The 16,084-nt window shown below is 41.3% G+C and overlaps 1 protein-coding gene across 1 annotated transcript in view; it reads left to right on the top strand.

Annotated features, from left to right (window-relative positions):
- carmil2 (capping protein regulator and myosin 1 linker 2) overlaps positions 1-16,084 on the top strand; it is a 98,194-nt gene that overhangs the window by 33,677 nt on the left and 48,433 nt on the right. Inside the window, exon 31 of the mRNA XM_079684777.1 lies at positions 1,007-1,488. Within this exon, the coding sequence (XP_079540903.1) occupies positions 1,007-1,488 (482 nt within the window). The remainder of the gene's footprint in view (positions 1-1,006; positions 1,489-16,084) is intronic.

Below are 16,084 nucleotides of genomic sequence, written 5' to 3'. Positions count from 1 at the left end.
GCAGAGCCATTTGCTGCTCTTTGTCCTCTCTGTTTCCTCTCTGCTTCCTCTCTGTTTCCTCTCTGCTTCCTCTCTGTTTTCTCTATACTTCCTCTCTGCTTCCTCTCTGCTTCCTCTTTGTTTTCTCTATACTTCCTCTCTGTTTCCTCTCTGTTTCCTCTCTGCTTCCTCTCTGTTTTCTCTATACTTCCTCTCGGTTTCCTCTCTGCTTCCTCTCTGTTTCCTCTCTGCTTCCTCTCTGTTTTCTCTCTGTTTTCTCTATACTTCCTCTCTGTTTCCTCTCTGCTTCCTCTCTGCTTCCTCTATACTTCCTCTATACTTCCTCTCTGTTTCCTCTCTGTTTTCTCTATACTTCCTCTCTGTTTCCTCTCTGCTTCCTCTCTGCTTCCTCTATACTTCCTCTCTGTTTCCTCTCTGCTTCCTCTCTGCTTCCTCTCTGTTTTCTCTATACTTCTTCTCTGTTTCCTCTCTGCTTTTTCTGCTTCCTTTTGCTCCTAGCTGCTTCCTCTTTACTTCCCTGTCTGTTTCCTCTCTGCTCTCTTTCGGCTTCCTCTATGCTTCCTCTCTTCTTCTTTGCTTACTATCTTATTTGCCCTCTGTTTCCCCTCTGCTTTCTCTCTGCTTAATCAATGTTTCCCATTTGCTTCCTCTCTGCTTCCTCTCTGCTCCCTCTCTGCTCCAATCTGCTTCCTCTCTACTTCCTCTCTGTTTCCTTTCTGCTTCCTCTCTATACTCTGCATCGCTAAGCTTTGCTCCTTATTTCTCTCTCTTCTCTTTGCTCTGCCCCATTTAGTAACCCCCTCTTATATATCCTCTCATCCCCTTTATCCCTATTAGTCTCTTGACACCCCCCTCCTCCCTCTTCCCATTTCCCTTGTTTCCACATTCCCCCCTTTCTCCCCTATCTTGCCCTAGATATTCATACGTTCACTTTGTGGGCTGGATTCCCCATCCTTCCCTCCATTCTCTTCCTCTCCATCACCTCTCCTTGTGCCTCCCCTCTCAGGTCTCCTGGATGCAGCCTGGGAGCAGGAGATCAGAGGAGGAGGTGCCAGAGAAGAAGGGGGAGGAGGATTGTGCGGTCTCCCTCTGTTGTCGACAGCAACCCCCATGTCAGTCAGGTCTCCAAGCCCCTCCCCGTCCCCGTCCCCCCCAGGAATGAGGGGGAGGAGGTGGAGGGAGGGGGAGGCGGCAGCAGCGTTGGATGCTGCAGCAGCGAGAGGAGCATCGTTCATTCCTCCTCCCAGCCCCCCCCTCCTGCGCTCCATCTCCGCTGCAGAGGAGGAGGCTGCCGGCCGCGGAGGCTTACCCAGACGACAGGCTCCCTTCCCCGGCTGCAAGCCCAGCCCAGGCTCCCTGCTCAGCTCTGGACCCCCCGCTTCCCCAATGGAGCCTCTACCCACCCAGGGACAGACTCTGAGGCACTACACAGCCTCCCGACCGCGGCCACGACGCACACACACACAGCCCCCGTCCTCCAGGCCTCAGGTAAGAACACACACATACCCATAAACACCAACCACTCACCACACACACAATTTGAGTGAGGGAGCAGAAATGCATTTGCATACATACCAACAGTAATACATACAAAATATGATTTATACTCTTAGATATGCTCAGTTATACCAGGGACAGGGGAAGGAGAGATGGATGAAGGATGGAGGGAAGGGTATATGAGGTAAGCAGCTAACTGCACGACTACAGATGGATCCCAGAGGAGGAAGAGATGGAAATGGAGGAAGTCAAAACAATACCATTAGAATACAAATAAAGGAAATGGAGGGATGAAGGGAATAATGCTTCTATTACCACCTAAGGTCAATGCAGCAAAATACACATCTATCTATCTATCTATCTATCTATCTATTGCTGTATTGCTTTCCTTTTTATGATGCTGTATTAATAATGGAAGCCATCTTTATATTTGCATTCTCTGGCTCCTTGTAGTTGTGCGAGGGTGTTTGTGTGTGTGTGTGTGTGTGTGTGTGTGTGTGTGTGTGTGTGTGTGTGTGTGTGTGTGTGTGTGTGTGTGTGTGTGTGTGTGTGTGTGTGTGTGTGTGTGTGTGTGTGTGTGTGTGTGTGTGTGTGTGTGTGTGTGTGTGTGTGTGTGTGTGTGTGTGTGTGTGTGTGTGTGTGTGTGTGTGTGTGTGTGTGTGTGTGTGAGTAAGGCACATGCAATTTGGGAGTGGTGTTCCCTGGGTTGCTCCCAGTAATTTCTATCTCTCTCCTTCTCTCTCCTGGGAATGCTTTCACTAAGTCAATTATTCATGTTTTCACATTAATGGGGGTCCCTGTCTTGGTGCTTTCACTGTGTACAAAAAGGATTTCTCTTCATCTATATGGTGACCTTGTGTGTGTCAATGTTATCGTGCTTGTGATCTCTCCTTTTGAAAAATACACATTTGGCATTTTGGTATGTAGGTGTCAATGTAAGGTGGTGTTGTTTTTCACTAACACATAGTATTTGATTTTATATAAAGATATTACTACAGATTATGTACGATCAGTCTTCTTGTCAGTGATTAATGAGAGACTCTGGGTCCCTACTGACTAAACTTTAATAATGTATTTAGCAATTTCTTGCCCAACAACAAATGTTGACAGAAATGGGATAGAGACATTTGGCTAGCAGCATGCTATTTATGGTTATTGTACCATGAAGCCTTGTTTCCATAGTTGAATAAAAGACAATTTATGAAGTTAACATGTTTTGCTAACGGAAATGTACTTTAATAACAGCTAATGCCAATTAAGCTGCTAGCTTTTTTTGAGTTGAGAGGAGAGGCTAGCATTGGCCTGCCGGCCACGCTACTTTGAGTCAAGAAGGGCTGGCATTACCATGTTAGCGTGCTAGCTTTAGTTTGGAGAGGCTGCATAATTGTTATTATTATTATTATTATTATTTCATCTAATAAGAGGCAAGTCTGAAACATTTCTGTGCTCACATCTTCATGTCTTGAAAACAACAGCACTATTCCTATTTTGCCTGTGTAAAGCTTTATTGTTTTTCTTTACTTATTCTTAGCAAGACGAGAAGCTGCATTCGCCTGCTGGCATGCTAGTTTGAGTCAAGAGGGGCTAGCATATACTATAGCAACCCAGTCTCATGGCATTTCGTGTTATAGTCAGACATTTCATCTATTGATTCGTGTTCACCAACACGATTTTCCCCTTTTTTTCGTGTCACACAGAACGATTTTAAAAGCAATGTATTTCTATTGGTCGTATGTTTTAAATCATATAATGTCGGACCTTTTTTGCCGTCTGCGAGGAAAATAAATGGGGCTCAGAGCCTCAGAATACTGAAATCTGTGTTTTTTAAATATTTTTTTCCTTCTAATTTGTTATTATTTTCTAAATAACACACTGTTATTTACTCACCAATAAAACAATTATCCTTGTTTTTATTTATTTGTTTGATTCTATAATCTGGCTTTTTTGCCGTTCCTCAGGAACTGAATTTCAAAATGAAATAACCAGAAACAGATACACACCCACTCAGTGTTGAAGCTCGGGTTGCGGTCCAATAGTCCATTTAGCTTAGGAACCTTCCTAACCAAGTGAATCGACCCGGAGGTACGTCAGTGGCAGCCATGTTAAGTGCCGTTCCAATTCTCCAAATGAATGGAAAGGAGGTTTCAAACTTCCTTTATAACCTCCTTTAGCTTAGGAACCACTGGACCTCCCTTGACGAAAGGAGAGGAGAAAATGCTGCCCCACAATGCATTGCAGCCGCAGCATTTGCCGTCACTCAACAGTCGGCCGTTCACGGAAACAACCGATTATGACCGAGAAATTATATCATGAACGTTACGGTGCTTATTAAGCATTTTAAAACGTATGTGGTAAGTTGCCAAAGTGCTTTGTTTTGAACGTTCATCAGTATTATAATCAAAAAGAGAAATATGAACGTGAGTTTTTACTGAAATTATCAAATAAAGTCAACATTTCACTGAGCTGTGTGGGGTTTGTTCAACTTTGGAAATATGTTTGAATGGTGATATACACAGTGATAGATGTTAAGGACTAACGTTTATAATAAATACATTTGTATTTATTTTAAGATATTTTCATACAATCATACGTATTGGGATCCTTTGTATTAATGGGGACCGGAGGGAGAGGGTGACGAGCATAAGTTTCACTTTCCTTTTTTATTTCAATTCCAACTTTGGTCATGAAGAATATGTTTCACTGTTGTCCACGTTCATAAAGCATAAAGCAACAGCATCACAGCATGGTGCAAAGTCTCTAGAAGAGTTTACAGTAGTCCCTCCTTCTTATTATACATCCATGTTGTAGTCCGCTATAGAAAACTGTAGTGTCCATAGTTTCCCCACAGCAGACGCACATTCATGACGTCCGCTGGCGCATCATAAATACGTCGGATAGTGAAAGTGCATTCGGATTCTCTAAAGTACCGCGGTCTCTTCTCCTAAGTCCTTTTAAATTCTCCTATCCACTATCCCTTAACCCCGTGACGTTTCACTCAGAGGTCAAGGAATAGGAGATAGGGTTAGAATTTAGGAGCTGATTTTTGGATTATCGGAACGCAACCTCGGTGATTGGATTGTTTAGCCGCAATGCATGTTGGGATATGGTGTTAATGCGATATGAAATCCGAAAAACAGATGTTCTTTTTCTTTATGGATATTTTTAAAATCACTCCCCTTTCCAACTGTATTCTTGTTTTACTGCCATATAGGCATATATATTGATGTTAGGTAGCACGAGAAATATAACTCAATACTTTCTATACACGATACTCCCCTGATAGGTGGGAAATAAAACTGATATTGTTGCCAATTACGATGCTTAACAGCTCGCTTAACGGAACTTTGACGCTGGTATCAGTTTACCAATCACGGGAGTATTGTGTATAGAAAGTATTGAGTTATATTTCTCGCACTACCTAACATCCTTGAAGGCAACATGACAGAGGGAGGCCTGCCACTCAGGATGCCAAACTACTCTTTGCTAAGCCCCACCCCCCCACGCAACATCAGGGCCAAAAGTCTGAAAGAGAAAAAAAAAGATCGGAAAGCGAAAAAAAACGTCTGAAAGTGAAATACGATCTGAAGGTGAAAAGCAATGTCAAACCTGAAAAAACAAGATTTGAAAAATAATTGTTTTGAATCTGAAAACGAAAAATCTGCAACTGAAAAAAATAAGGATTCAAATATCAAAATATGTATAAAAGTGAAATCTGAAAATAAATATTTTATTCAAAAAAATTGCTGAACTGAATCAAAAATAATATTCAACCTGAAAAATGATTTCAAATACTTATTTTTATTTTGAATACATCATAGTATTTTTCAAAGTTCAGGATAAAAACTTGAACTTTCAAATAAATTGCATTTTTTTGGAATGATCAAAACGTATGACCCTGAAATAGCTCCATAGCTGTCTTGCCTCTGTTGCATTCACTGAACACGGGAAATTACAGTCCTGCCGTCCTCTCTAGTGTCTTGATGAGGTTCAAGTAAAGCACGGTTAATGTTTCATATTATTGAGGTAGAATTGTCCGGGGCTACAGAAAAAACATTCGGGGCAGGCCAAAATATTATTTTACCAACAATGTGGAATTTATTGGCTATATATTACACAGATTATGCACAGCGGGAGCAGCAATAACCGTCAAATAATAATTCAGACTGGGGAGCTCCGCACCCCTTGCCTGCGCTAGGCTAGGGGGTGCTGCAGGGCCCTCAACACCCCCCTTCCCGCGCCCATGGCTGTGCACAGCTGATAGGGGGGGACTTGTAGTTTTTAAAGATATTACTGATTTTCTTTGAATTAAAGAATGTAGATACTAAGTTCAGAGAATAGTCAGGGGTTTTGGGTGATGGGAGACACATCTATGGATTCAGAATTTCAATAGCTTACCATTAAATGACGGATATACCTTTCTGTCTGTGATGTTTTACAAATCAGATATTAATGTGTAGAACTACAATATGTGAAATAATATAGCAATATCCTGTAAAAGTTATGTGAAAACATGAATAAAACTACACATCTTCAGATGTTGTACATACATAAGTGTCCTACACTAATAATACAAAGTTATTATGGCTATGTGTACCTTGTGTGCACCGCCCAGTGGTTATAGCACGTTACTGATTTAAAAAAAAAAAAGTTATATTTGATGAAAAAAATATTAAGAGTACATACTTTCATAGGGGGAAAGTAGAAGGTCAATCATAGAAATATAGAATATAAAAAATCAAGAAGATACTGTAAGTGATCTCTACAATAAAACTGGATGTACAAAGATATTAATATGAGGATGTGCAAAACAGAAAAACAAATTAACCTTTGTTTAAACATTAAAGAATACTTTAGGTTAAGGTCTTCTTTTAAATAAAATAAAAAGCTTTGGGGGTATCTACAGATAAATATTAAGCCTGACAAAGTACTTAACGTCTAATATATTGCTTTCCTGCAATATTAACTATGTTGAAGCACTTATTTTAACTGATATTATTGAAGAAGAAGATTATACTTATTGTCATTACGTAGTACAGGTACTATGTAACGAAACGGTTTCTCTGCATTTGACCCATCCTAGTGTTAGGAGCAGTGGGCTGCCATTATGTATGGTTCCCGGGGAGCAGTTTTAGGGAACGGTGCCTTGCTCAGGGACAGCTCGGTAGCACTTGGTCTTTCCGGGACTTGAGCTGGTGACCTTCCAGTTGCCAAGCCAAGTCCCTATGGACTTCGCCACAACACCCCTATACATATGAATTATACCTTTATATAAGATGAATGTAGATAGTATAAGAAATGTGCAGAACATGATCGTTTAATGGTGGAGGTATACACAGATATTGATATATGTATTGTAATGCACTGTTGAGGAACCTGCGACGCAAGTTTTTCATCATTGCATAACTACACCGTAGTTGTGTATTGATATGTCAATAAACCTTTGAAAATCTTGAAATCTTGAAAGGGGTGTGCAAAATAGCCATAATATACAGTCTTTAATTAACCATTAAAGAATAACTAATGAATATGCTTTATAGGGATCTGCAGATAAATGTTTAGTCTTCTCAAGCACCAACAATCAAATATCTCTCCTGATTGTTGGCACTTGAAAATCACCGTCCCTGAATTTGACTCAGGTGTAACTAAAGTCTGATTTAAGGGTTGTTTATATTTCACATCATTAATCAGAATCTGCAAAGTAACTCAAATAAATGTAGTGGAGTAAAAATAACAGGTTAACCTCTGAATTGTAGTGGAGTAGAATTACAAAGTAACAATGAGCTGTCATGTGGGTATATATTAATGCTGCGCATTATGGTCACAAGCGATTTTCACCCATTTATTAATTATATGTTTTACATTTGATAACACCAATGTGTTTAATACTGGCAACTTCTAATTGTGGGGAAAACAAAAACGTTCCCAGTAGAGACGTCCCATAGAACATTTTGCGAAACACAATAGCCAGCATGTGTAGTTCTGGGGGGGGGCTGGTCCCGTTCGAGTCCAGTTTTGGATAGTCTGGCATGGTTTCGTTCCATTTCAAAGAGCTGTTTGACGCTCGGCGTAACCTTGGCGCACTGCCACTCAAACATCCAATCCCGAAGCTTGAAGCTTAATCACGGCGTTTGTCAAGCAAAGGGACTGTGGTCCCAAACGATAGCTGAGGATTATGGGTAGTGTAGTGTCTTCGGCCATCCTAATCTCCACAATGTTTTTCGGATTTCATATCGCATTAACACCATATCCCAATGTGCATTGTGGCTAAAACATCCAATCACCGAGCTTAAACCATAGCTGAGGATCTTGGATAATCAGTTCAGTGGGTGTGTATCGCAATGATGCTCGAAATGTCCCATATAGGCCTACGTCTGTTTCCGGTTATTTTATTTTGAAATTCAGTTCCTGAGGAACACGAATCAATAGATTAAATGTCGTGACTATAACAGGAAATGCAGTGAGACTGGGTTGACTATAGTGTCCTAGCTTTAGTAATGAGAGGCTACAGTATTATCCTTATTTCATCTAATCTCTAAAGAGGAAAAGCCTGATGTATTTCTGTGCTAATATCTAAATGTCAACATCCATGTCGTCTTTACAAAGAATATTTGCAAGTTTTTAGCGTGCAATTTAGCAAATTTCAGAAGACTATGGGTAGCATTTTTGATAAAGGAAAAAACAAAGAACTTGGGGAAAAATGTTTCCCCTAAAAGGGAACTAAGCTTAAAAAGCTGCAGGAGGACACTTTTCTTTCGGCTTGAACCCCAGCAGAACCTTTTGTGCCAGGGTACAAGGGCAGCCTTTCACAAATACTCTCTTTAGCATCATGCTCAAATGGTTCTATGTAAAATAGAAAAAAAAGTTGCTATAACCTAAAGTGTTGCACAATGATACAATTTCAAGACTTTTTTAAAGTACAACAGTGCCAAACAAAATGGGTTCAGTTCACCTGCCGTGGTGCCCTTGAGCAAGTCACCGGACATCCCCCTTCCCCCCCTCACTTCCATTGCTCCCCGGGTGCTGTACAATAGCTGCCCACTACTCCTACTATACTAGGATGGGTTAAATGCAGAGGCCACATTTCACTGTGTGTGCTGTGTGCTCTACATGTGTGACCATTAAAGAGGGTTTCATCCCTCCGATTCTATCTATCTATTAAAAGAATACTTGATATTGACAGCATTATTTATGCTTATGAACTCACTCAGTGATGACCCTGCAGAACTTTCCTCTCTTTCTATGTTTTGCTGGGTGTCCTGTCATTGTTAGGCAAACTGGAGATAACATGTATACATTTAAATAACTTTTTCATTATCTCTGTGATGCATTCTAGGGAGGGACTCAATTCTGTTACTCCTAGTTTAAGATGGCCATCCATCAGCATCACTATACACACCAATCCCATACCAAGGATCAAGGGATTTTAAAATGTATCTATGAGTATTTAAAAAGAATAGTAAAGCAGGCTTGCAGCATGCAAACCAAGGAAAGAGGCAGGCACGTAACAGATGGCTAGAACACAAGGTACCATAGGAGGCTCTGGCAAACCTTCCACTGTACTGTATATTGAGGAACTACACTGTAACCATATGAGCAGCAGCCATGGGGAGGATCCCAGATTACAACGGTAGACAGGAGGTTCACAAAGGCAACCTGAGTTTAGTCATCTATAGTGGACAGGTGTGGTACGACCAGGTGTGGAAAATGACATAAACCGCTTATAAGAAGACAGAGAACATCTGAAGGATATGAGGGGTGGCAGAAATAGAGCTAATGTCATATCATCAGATGCACATCATATCAGACGTTTATCAACTCCAGACCAGCATCTTGAACTCTGGAATAAGGACAGTGTGCGATGATTAAATGTCATAAAAAGGCTGTTAGCATTAACATTGTTTGTTTCTTGCAACACAATTTTCCTTGCCCACATGCTGCGTGAAGTTTTACATCCACCTGCTCCATCAGGCTGTGAGGGGGGGGGGGGGGGGGAGGCTGCCTGGCTGTCTCTGCACCCATGGGAGGAATTGTGTTTGCTCCTCTGCTGTTCAATGAGCTCGTTTGCTGGGTGAGCTTAGGGCAGATAATGCAAAGCAATAGATGCCAACTTAACTACACTTGTCGATACAGTAAAAACTGTGTGTGTGTGTGTGTGTGTGTGTGTGTGTGTGTGTGTGTGTGTGTGTGTGTGTGTGTGTGTGTGTGTGTGTGTGTGTGTGTGTGTGTGTGTGTGTGTGTGGTGTGTGTGTGTGTGTCCGGTGTGTGTGTCCGGTGTGTGTGTGTGTGTGTGTGTGTGTGTGTGTGTGTGTGTGTGTGTGTGCGTGTGTGTGTGTGTGTGTGTGTGTGTGTGTGTGTGTGTGTGTGTGTGTGTGTGTGTGTGTGTGCTTGCAAGCGTGTGTTTATATGTCTGCCGATAACTGTGTGCCGTTTTGGCATATAGCAGACAGAGACAGGTGGCTGTAAAGGAGGAGGCGCAGAATGAAAGAGAGGCACATTATTTTCATTGGATGATAGAGAGAGCTGGAGAGATCTTGGAAATGAACACTGCGTTCAATGACAGGCGAATGTCCCATTTTTATGATTTTGGAGCTCTCATGTATTATAGCTATCACGTATATAGTAAGTGTTTTTATTTTCGAGTTCTTTCGACATTTTTCATTTGTAGTATACGTCAATATTTAGTTCATCTGTTGTTTTAGCCCTGTTGTGCATGTTTCACTCCGAGGCTACAGCTGTCACCATCTTTAACTGTTAAGCCCCAAGGTCCCCACCAGCGGGTACTTTACTTTGTTTTTCACGACACTGTGTCTCAGGGGATCTTAATATTTAAGAACCTATTAATGTGTTATACCGGATTAACGGAAATAATCTCAGCTAACTGACGATAAAAACAATTTTTATCAAAACACAAGTCTCCTAAGAAGCATCTAAATGACCCCTGAGCGAAAAATGCTAACGGACTTTGGCACAGAACTCAAGATAAAAGTACCCTTATTACTTATCTTAGCTGCACATACAAGATATCCGATTAAAGCTGAGGTTCCACAGATTATTTAGGTATATAGTATCATCACTGAGTGATCCGAACTCGCGACATGGGAAGCAAACACATACATCACAACACGTACCTTTACGGAGCTTTTAGGGAGATCGTCTCACCGTAGCTGTCAATCTGATCAAAAGACATCTTCAATGGCATTAAAACGAGAAAAACGCGGCTGAATCGGTTAATCCATAGGTTGATAATGTGTCTGTGTAATAACTTTTGTCATTTATAATCCATAATTCCATTTTTATGTAAAAATCGGAGAGCAAAAGTTAGCTGCTAATGGTAGCCACCAGAGTTATCGCAGCTTCCGGTCTTGGCTATGCGGTAGTCTAACACACACACATTACCAAATAAGGACTATGTGGGAGTTCCCCTCGATTCCATTGGCTCTGATGGTTAGAAAGATATATCACATGTCCAAATCCAGCAAGGGGGGCCAGAGATATGGAAAATCCACCCAAATGGCCCCAGAAGAGGTTTTTTTTTGTGCTAAATCTGTCTAAAAAGGCCAAATATCACTTGTTTTGCATCAATCTTGATACAGGGTACTTATTATATGTTGTACTTTGGATTCCTAAAGCTTTTAGTCTACTAACCCATCATCCAAGGTTAGTTTTCACTATAAGTACAACATATCTTTTGGACGGACACTATAATTTACAGTTTTTTACCATGTTCAATCTGAATTTTCTTTAAAATAAAAAACATCTATATTGATTCTGACTTTTCTACATCCAACTCACAGGTTTATCATTACTTTGAGAAAAAAGATTATTAATTTAACCCTTTTAGAAGGGAAGATATGGTCATTTGTTCTGGGAATGTCATTTTCGAGCCTGAAACCTGAAAAACAGGCTCGGGGTTTAACAGGTGTGTAAAGTTTGTATATACATTTGGGGCCTTTTTTAGGCCTTCATTAGAGACAAAGAGCGATGTCAGAAAATCTTGCAATGGGAAATACAAGCAACTGAACCTTTAATGAGTTCAGTTACCACGGTTAAAGGTGGTGTTCTCCTAAATGGTGAGATTAGTTATCTGTTTTTGTCTGACTGACATTCAGACACATACTTCATGTCTCTGCTCTGTGGAAGTCTGCTCAGTCCAAGTATCATTACAAAAATTGCCAATATTTCCATGATTTTAGCTATGTCCGTTAGTATTTGACCTTTTTATCAGAATTCCCAGTGGCCATGATGACATCTTCATATTTCTGGTTTTCAAGCTATAGTCCAAAACTTACTCTTAAGAAAACGTTCTGTATATTTCACATAAATAGATTATTAAAATGGTTGCTGATACATTTAAGTCATTTCATTAATTGACTAAATCAAATGTGTATGCTACATTGATTTGTTCTAAATGGCTTTATTTATTGTGGTATTGGTTTTGATTTAGATTAAAGTGTCACACAGAAAACTTCTCATACTATAACTCATGTGCATTATTGTAACCTAGAGGTTGAATTGACTCATATTAACAGTTCATAGTCGACAAAGAAAGTAAAGATGGCTGCCATGCTGTTCATGGTGACCTGTTGTTCTTGCCCTCTTGGAAGTAGAAGTGGTTGTCTTCCTATTTGACTCTTCATCCTGCTGTTACACAACTTAATATAACGTCGTCATGTTAAATAGTCAGCATTTATAGTGTTATACCTTTTCCCTTGTTCTGCTACATGTAGAAACAGTGAAGGACATTTTCTACAATAAAAGGGTAAACAAAAGTGAGTTTCCACAGCCTGGGGGCGACCCAGTTAAAATATTGCTTACACTTGACAACTATCCTGAACTAAAACAACGTCATCACATCCACAGCAGCTTGCCAAATTCAATTAAAACCAGAATGTCTTTTATTTACAGTAGCACTGAATGATGGAAACATAATTAGCTCAAATGTAGGTGGTGATCAATTATGTATGACTACATAGAATATACATATTGGGACTAAATGGAAATAGTAGTATTGCACTTATAGTAAGTCACTTTGGATAATACAAATTAGTCGCTTTTCGGCGCCTCCCGCTTTTTTAACGCTGATTTGGGTGACTCGCTTGTGTAATTCGTGGAGAACCGAAGAGTTTTCGTTTTAGGGGGGGTCCGTCCGTCCGGACAACTTCTCACTTCAAAAAAGAAGAAGAATTCTAGACCGCAAAATAATTAAACAAGCGAGTGCCTGTTTTTGAACACAACATGAGCGTAACGTGTCTTCACGTGGTTATGTCTCGTCTGAAAGGAGTGTAGACTAGTATGAGGTGTGATTTCTGCCAATGAACGAACTCACTGAGCTCACTGAGCTCACTGACGTGTCGATCGCCGTGACTATGCCGCGAGAGAAGTAACGTGACACTCTCGTCGCCACCCCTCTCGTCTGAGAAGCTACGTGACGTCTGCGTCTGAAGTTAATTTACTTTGACCAAATAACCCAGTAATGTTACAGCTACGCAGTTGCTGTTCAAGCGAGACTCTATTTCAATATAGTTTTGGTATTAAAATAATGTTACACCCCCTTGTATGCCCTGAACGCAAAAACAACCACAGACAAGAATATATATTTGAATATGTATTGTTTTATGTTTAGTTGACAAAATAGTCACTGTGCTACATTTTGCTGCACTCAAGCATACATCTGAAGACAAGAGTTGTGTCCGCCTTTGGCCACAAGGGGGAGTATTGTATTTTTATATTTTGTATAGATGTTGCAACTATACAGAGCTTTGGCAATACTATATGTAACTGAGGTCATGCTAATTGAATTGAGTATACCTTTAAGTGGGCTGTCAGGAGGAAACAAAGGTTCACCAACACATTGCACTCTACTGCTGAGAAAGGCTGTACAAAGACGTGAAACGATGTGCTGCAATGTCTGTGTATTTTTGAAGAATGCAAAGTAAAGGAAGAAAGTAATGACTCGCACTGAGTCTTGATACATAACGTTATTTCCTTATTTTCATTTGAGAAACACTATCAAATGATGTATTATTTCTGTGTTACACACACACCATTACTGAATTACCTACAAGGACGGAAAAAACAAGGACACGACACATGATTATTTTCCAATTACAGTATATTTATTTAAGTAACTAAATTGTGATATCAGTTTAATCAGTAATGTGTGTAGTGTATGGGTGTTATGTGTCAGTATATCAAGCAAAGAGAGATAGAGAACATCTTGCATTTTATGCAATAAAAATAACTTTATATATTATAACAGATAATAACAAAATGTAAAAAAAACTATTTACAACATTCGAAATAGGAACCAAAAGCCAACAGGCTCAGTGACCAGAAACCGGCAAAACATGCCACAATCTTAATAAATATTGCCTGATTTGCAAGTGTATGAAATATACAGAAATGCAAAGAAAGGGGAAGCGTTAAACTCTAAACAGCAAGAGAGAGAGAGAGAGAGAGAGAGAGAGAGAGAGAGAGAGAGAGAGACACAGAGAGACACAGAGAGACACAGAGAGACACAGAGAGACACAGAGACAGGTGCATTTTTACATTACAGTATACTATTTTTGTATAGATGTTGCAACTATACAGAGCTTTGGCAATACTGTATGTAAATAGGCATGCTAATAAAGCTTTGAATTGAATTGAGAGATACAATGCTTACGGAGGCGAGACGTAAGTCATTCACGCGCTAATGCACACGCACGTCGTTCACGCGCATATGCACACGCACGTCATTCACACGCTTATCATTTGATAGGACTTTCTAAGCTAAGTGGCCGCCACGTGAGCGCGTACTTTGGGTGCACCTATGATACGTCGCCGTGACGTCCAGGGGCAGACTGGCCATTGGGAATACCGGGAGTTTCCCCGGTGGGCCGGTGCTGTGTGTGGGCCGGAGGGCCAACAACATTTAAAAAAAAAAAACTGGCCCACATTTGTAAGTGTTCCGGCCCAGCCCAGCCCAGCCCAGCCCAGCCCAGCCTAGTGGGGTGTGGCCCACTGAACTGGGCTGGGCCGGGCCGTTTTGATAGGATACCTTTGTTCTATCTATCAGTTTCAATTTCACACATCAGACCCGTAGCAGCTGTCAATGCGCAGTGAACGATCAGGAGTGAGTGACTGAGAGACCTAGCTGGCAGTTGCTTACAGATGGATAAACAAGCTCCAAAGCGTAAAGGCGTTTTTGTATAGTTTGTGTATACAGTATTGTAGCAAGCCTTGGGTTCAGAGGGAGGGGCTTGCATAGGGGAGGGGGGGGGGGGGGGGGGGGGTTGGCAGGGAAACAGGGTTCAGGGGGAGTGGCTGTACGGCTGTATCCGTAGGATAGAAAAGGGGGAAGTGACGTCTGACTCAGAGGTCGCGCTGCTGTTACTGAGTTTAGGCTAGTTAGCTAGCAGGTTTATTGTTTTGGGTGCAGTCACTTTTGCCTCCACTTGCTGTTCAAATAAATGTTGAAAGAAAAAGTAAATCTGTTTACAGTTCTGTTTTATATGGGTGTTGAAGAAGAAGAAGAAGAACTGGTAGGGATGAAACCCTCTTTAATGGTCACACATGCAGAGCACACAGCACACACAGTGAAATGTGTTCTCTGCTTTTAACCCATCCTATTACCAGGAGTCTAGTACTAGGAGCAGTGGGCAGCTATTGTACAGCGCCCGGGGAGCAATGAGAGTGAGGGGGGAAGGGGGATGTCCGGTGCCTTGCTCAAGGGCACCACGGCAGGGTAGGAGGTGAACTGGGACCTAGAAGTAAAAGTCCACACTCCAAATGTAGGTCTGGTTGGGGACTTGAACCGGCGACCCTACGGCTCACAGTCCAAGCCCCTACTGACTGTCATAGATGTAGTCCCTAATTTTGCTCTCAAAGTGCACCAGATTGGTGCATTTAACTTCAACATTTAAAAAAAAATCTTCCCGGGGGAGCTTGCCCCCGGACCCCCCTAGAGGAGGTGAGGTCCACCACCTGCCCACACCCCCTGTTAAATTGTCTCACCCACATTGAGGACGCTTCGTACGCCCATGTTTTATTCCATGTGTCAAGTCAGGCAAATTGGGTCAAAATGTTATTGCATCAGTGATCTGTTAACATTAAAATCACTAAATATATGCTGTTAGATGCAAACTAATTTGCTAGGCAACTCAAGGGCTCAGGTAATGTGATTACTATATGAATAATTGTCCAAAATAACATAAAATGCATAGGGTTTTTTGTTAAGTAACATATTTTCGTCGCCGGCCGGCAGATACATGTCGCGTATTAAGTGGGCCTGTTTGTCAATTAATCCTCGGGCCACTTTTCCCCCCCAGTCCGCCCCTGGTGACGTCTGACAACGTTGTGACGCCGCCTGTATTGTACGTCAACCCATTCAAAATGGATGGAGGCGTTGGCGTACGTTGACCAAGTGGCAAACCCTGGGGAAGAGCCGGGACGCCAATACGGAAGTGCAACACACTGCAGTTCATCTAGTGGCCAGTAGGAGCAGTCTGCAGAAGGGAGCAATTTCCATAGACCCCCATGTTAAAATGCCCAACTTTAAAGCAGAATGTGTTACATCGTGGTTCAAAAAACCATATTCTCTGTATAA

The sequence above is a fragment of the Notothenia rossii genome (genome assembly GCF_949606895.1).
Source record: "Notothenia rossii genome assembly, chromosome: 5".
NCBI lineage: Eukaryota > Metazoa > Chordata > Actinopteri > Perciformes > Nototheniidae > Notothenia > Notothenia rossii.
This window is presented reverse-complemented; position numbering and strand designations above follow the sequence as displayed.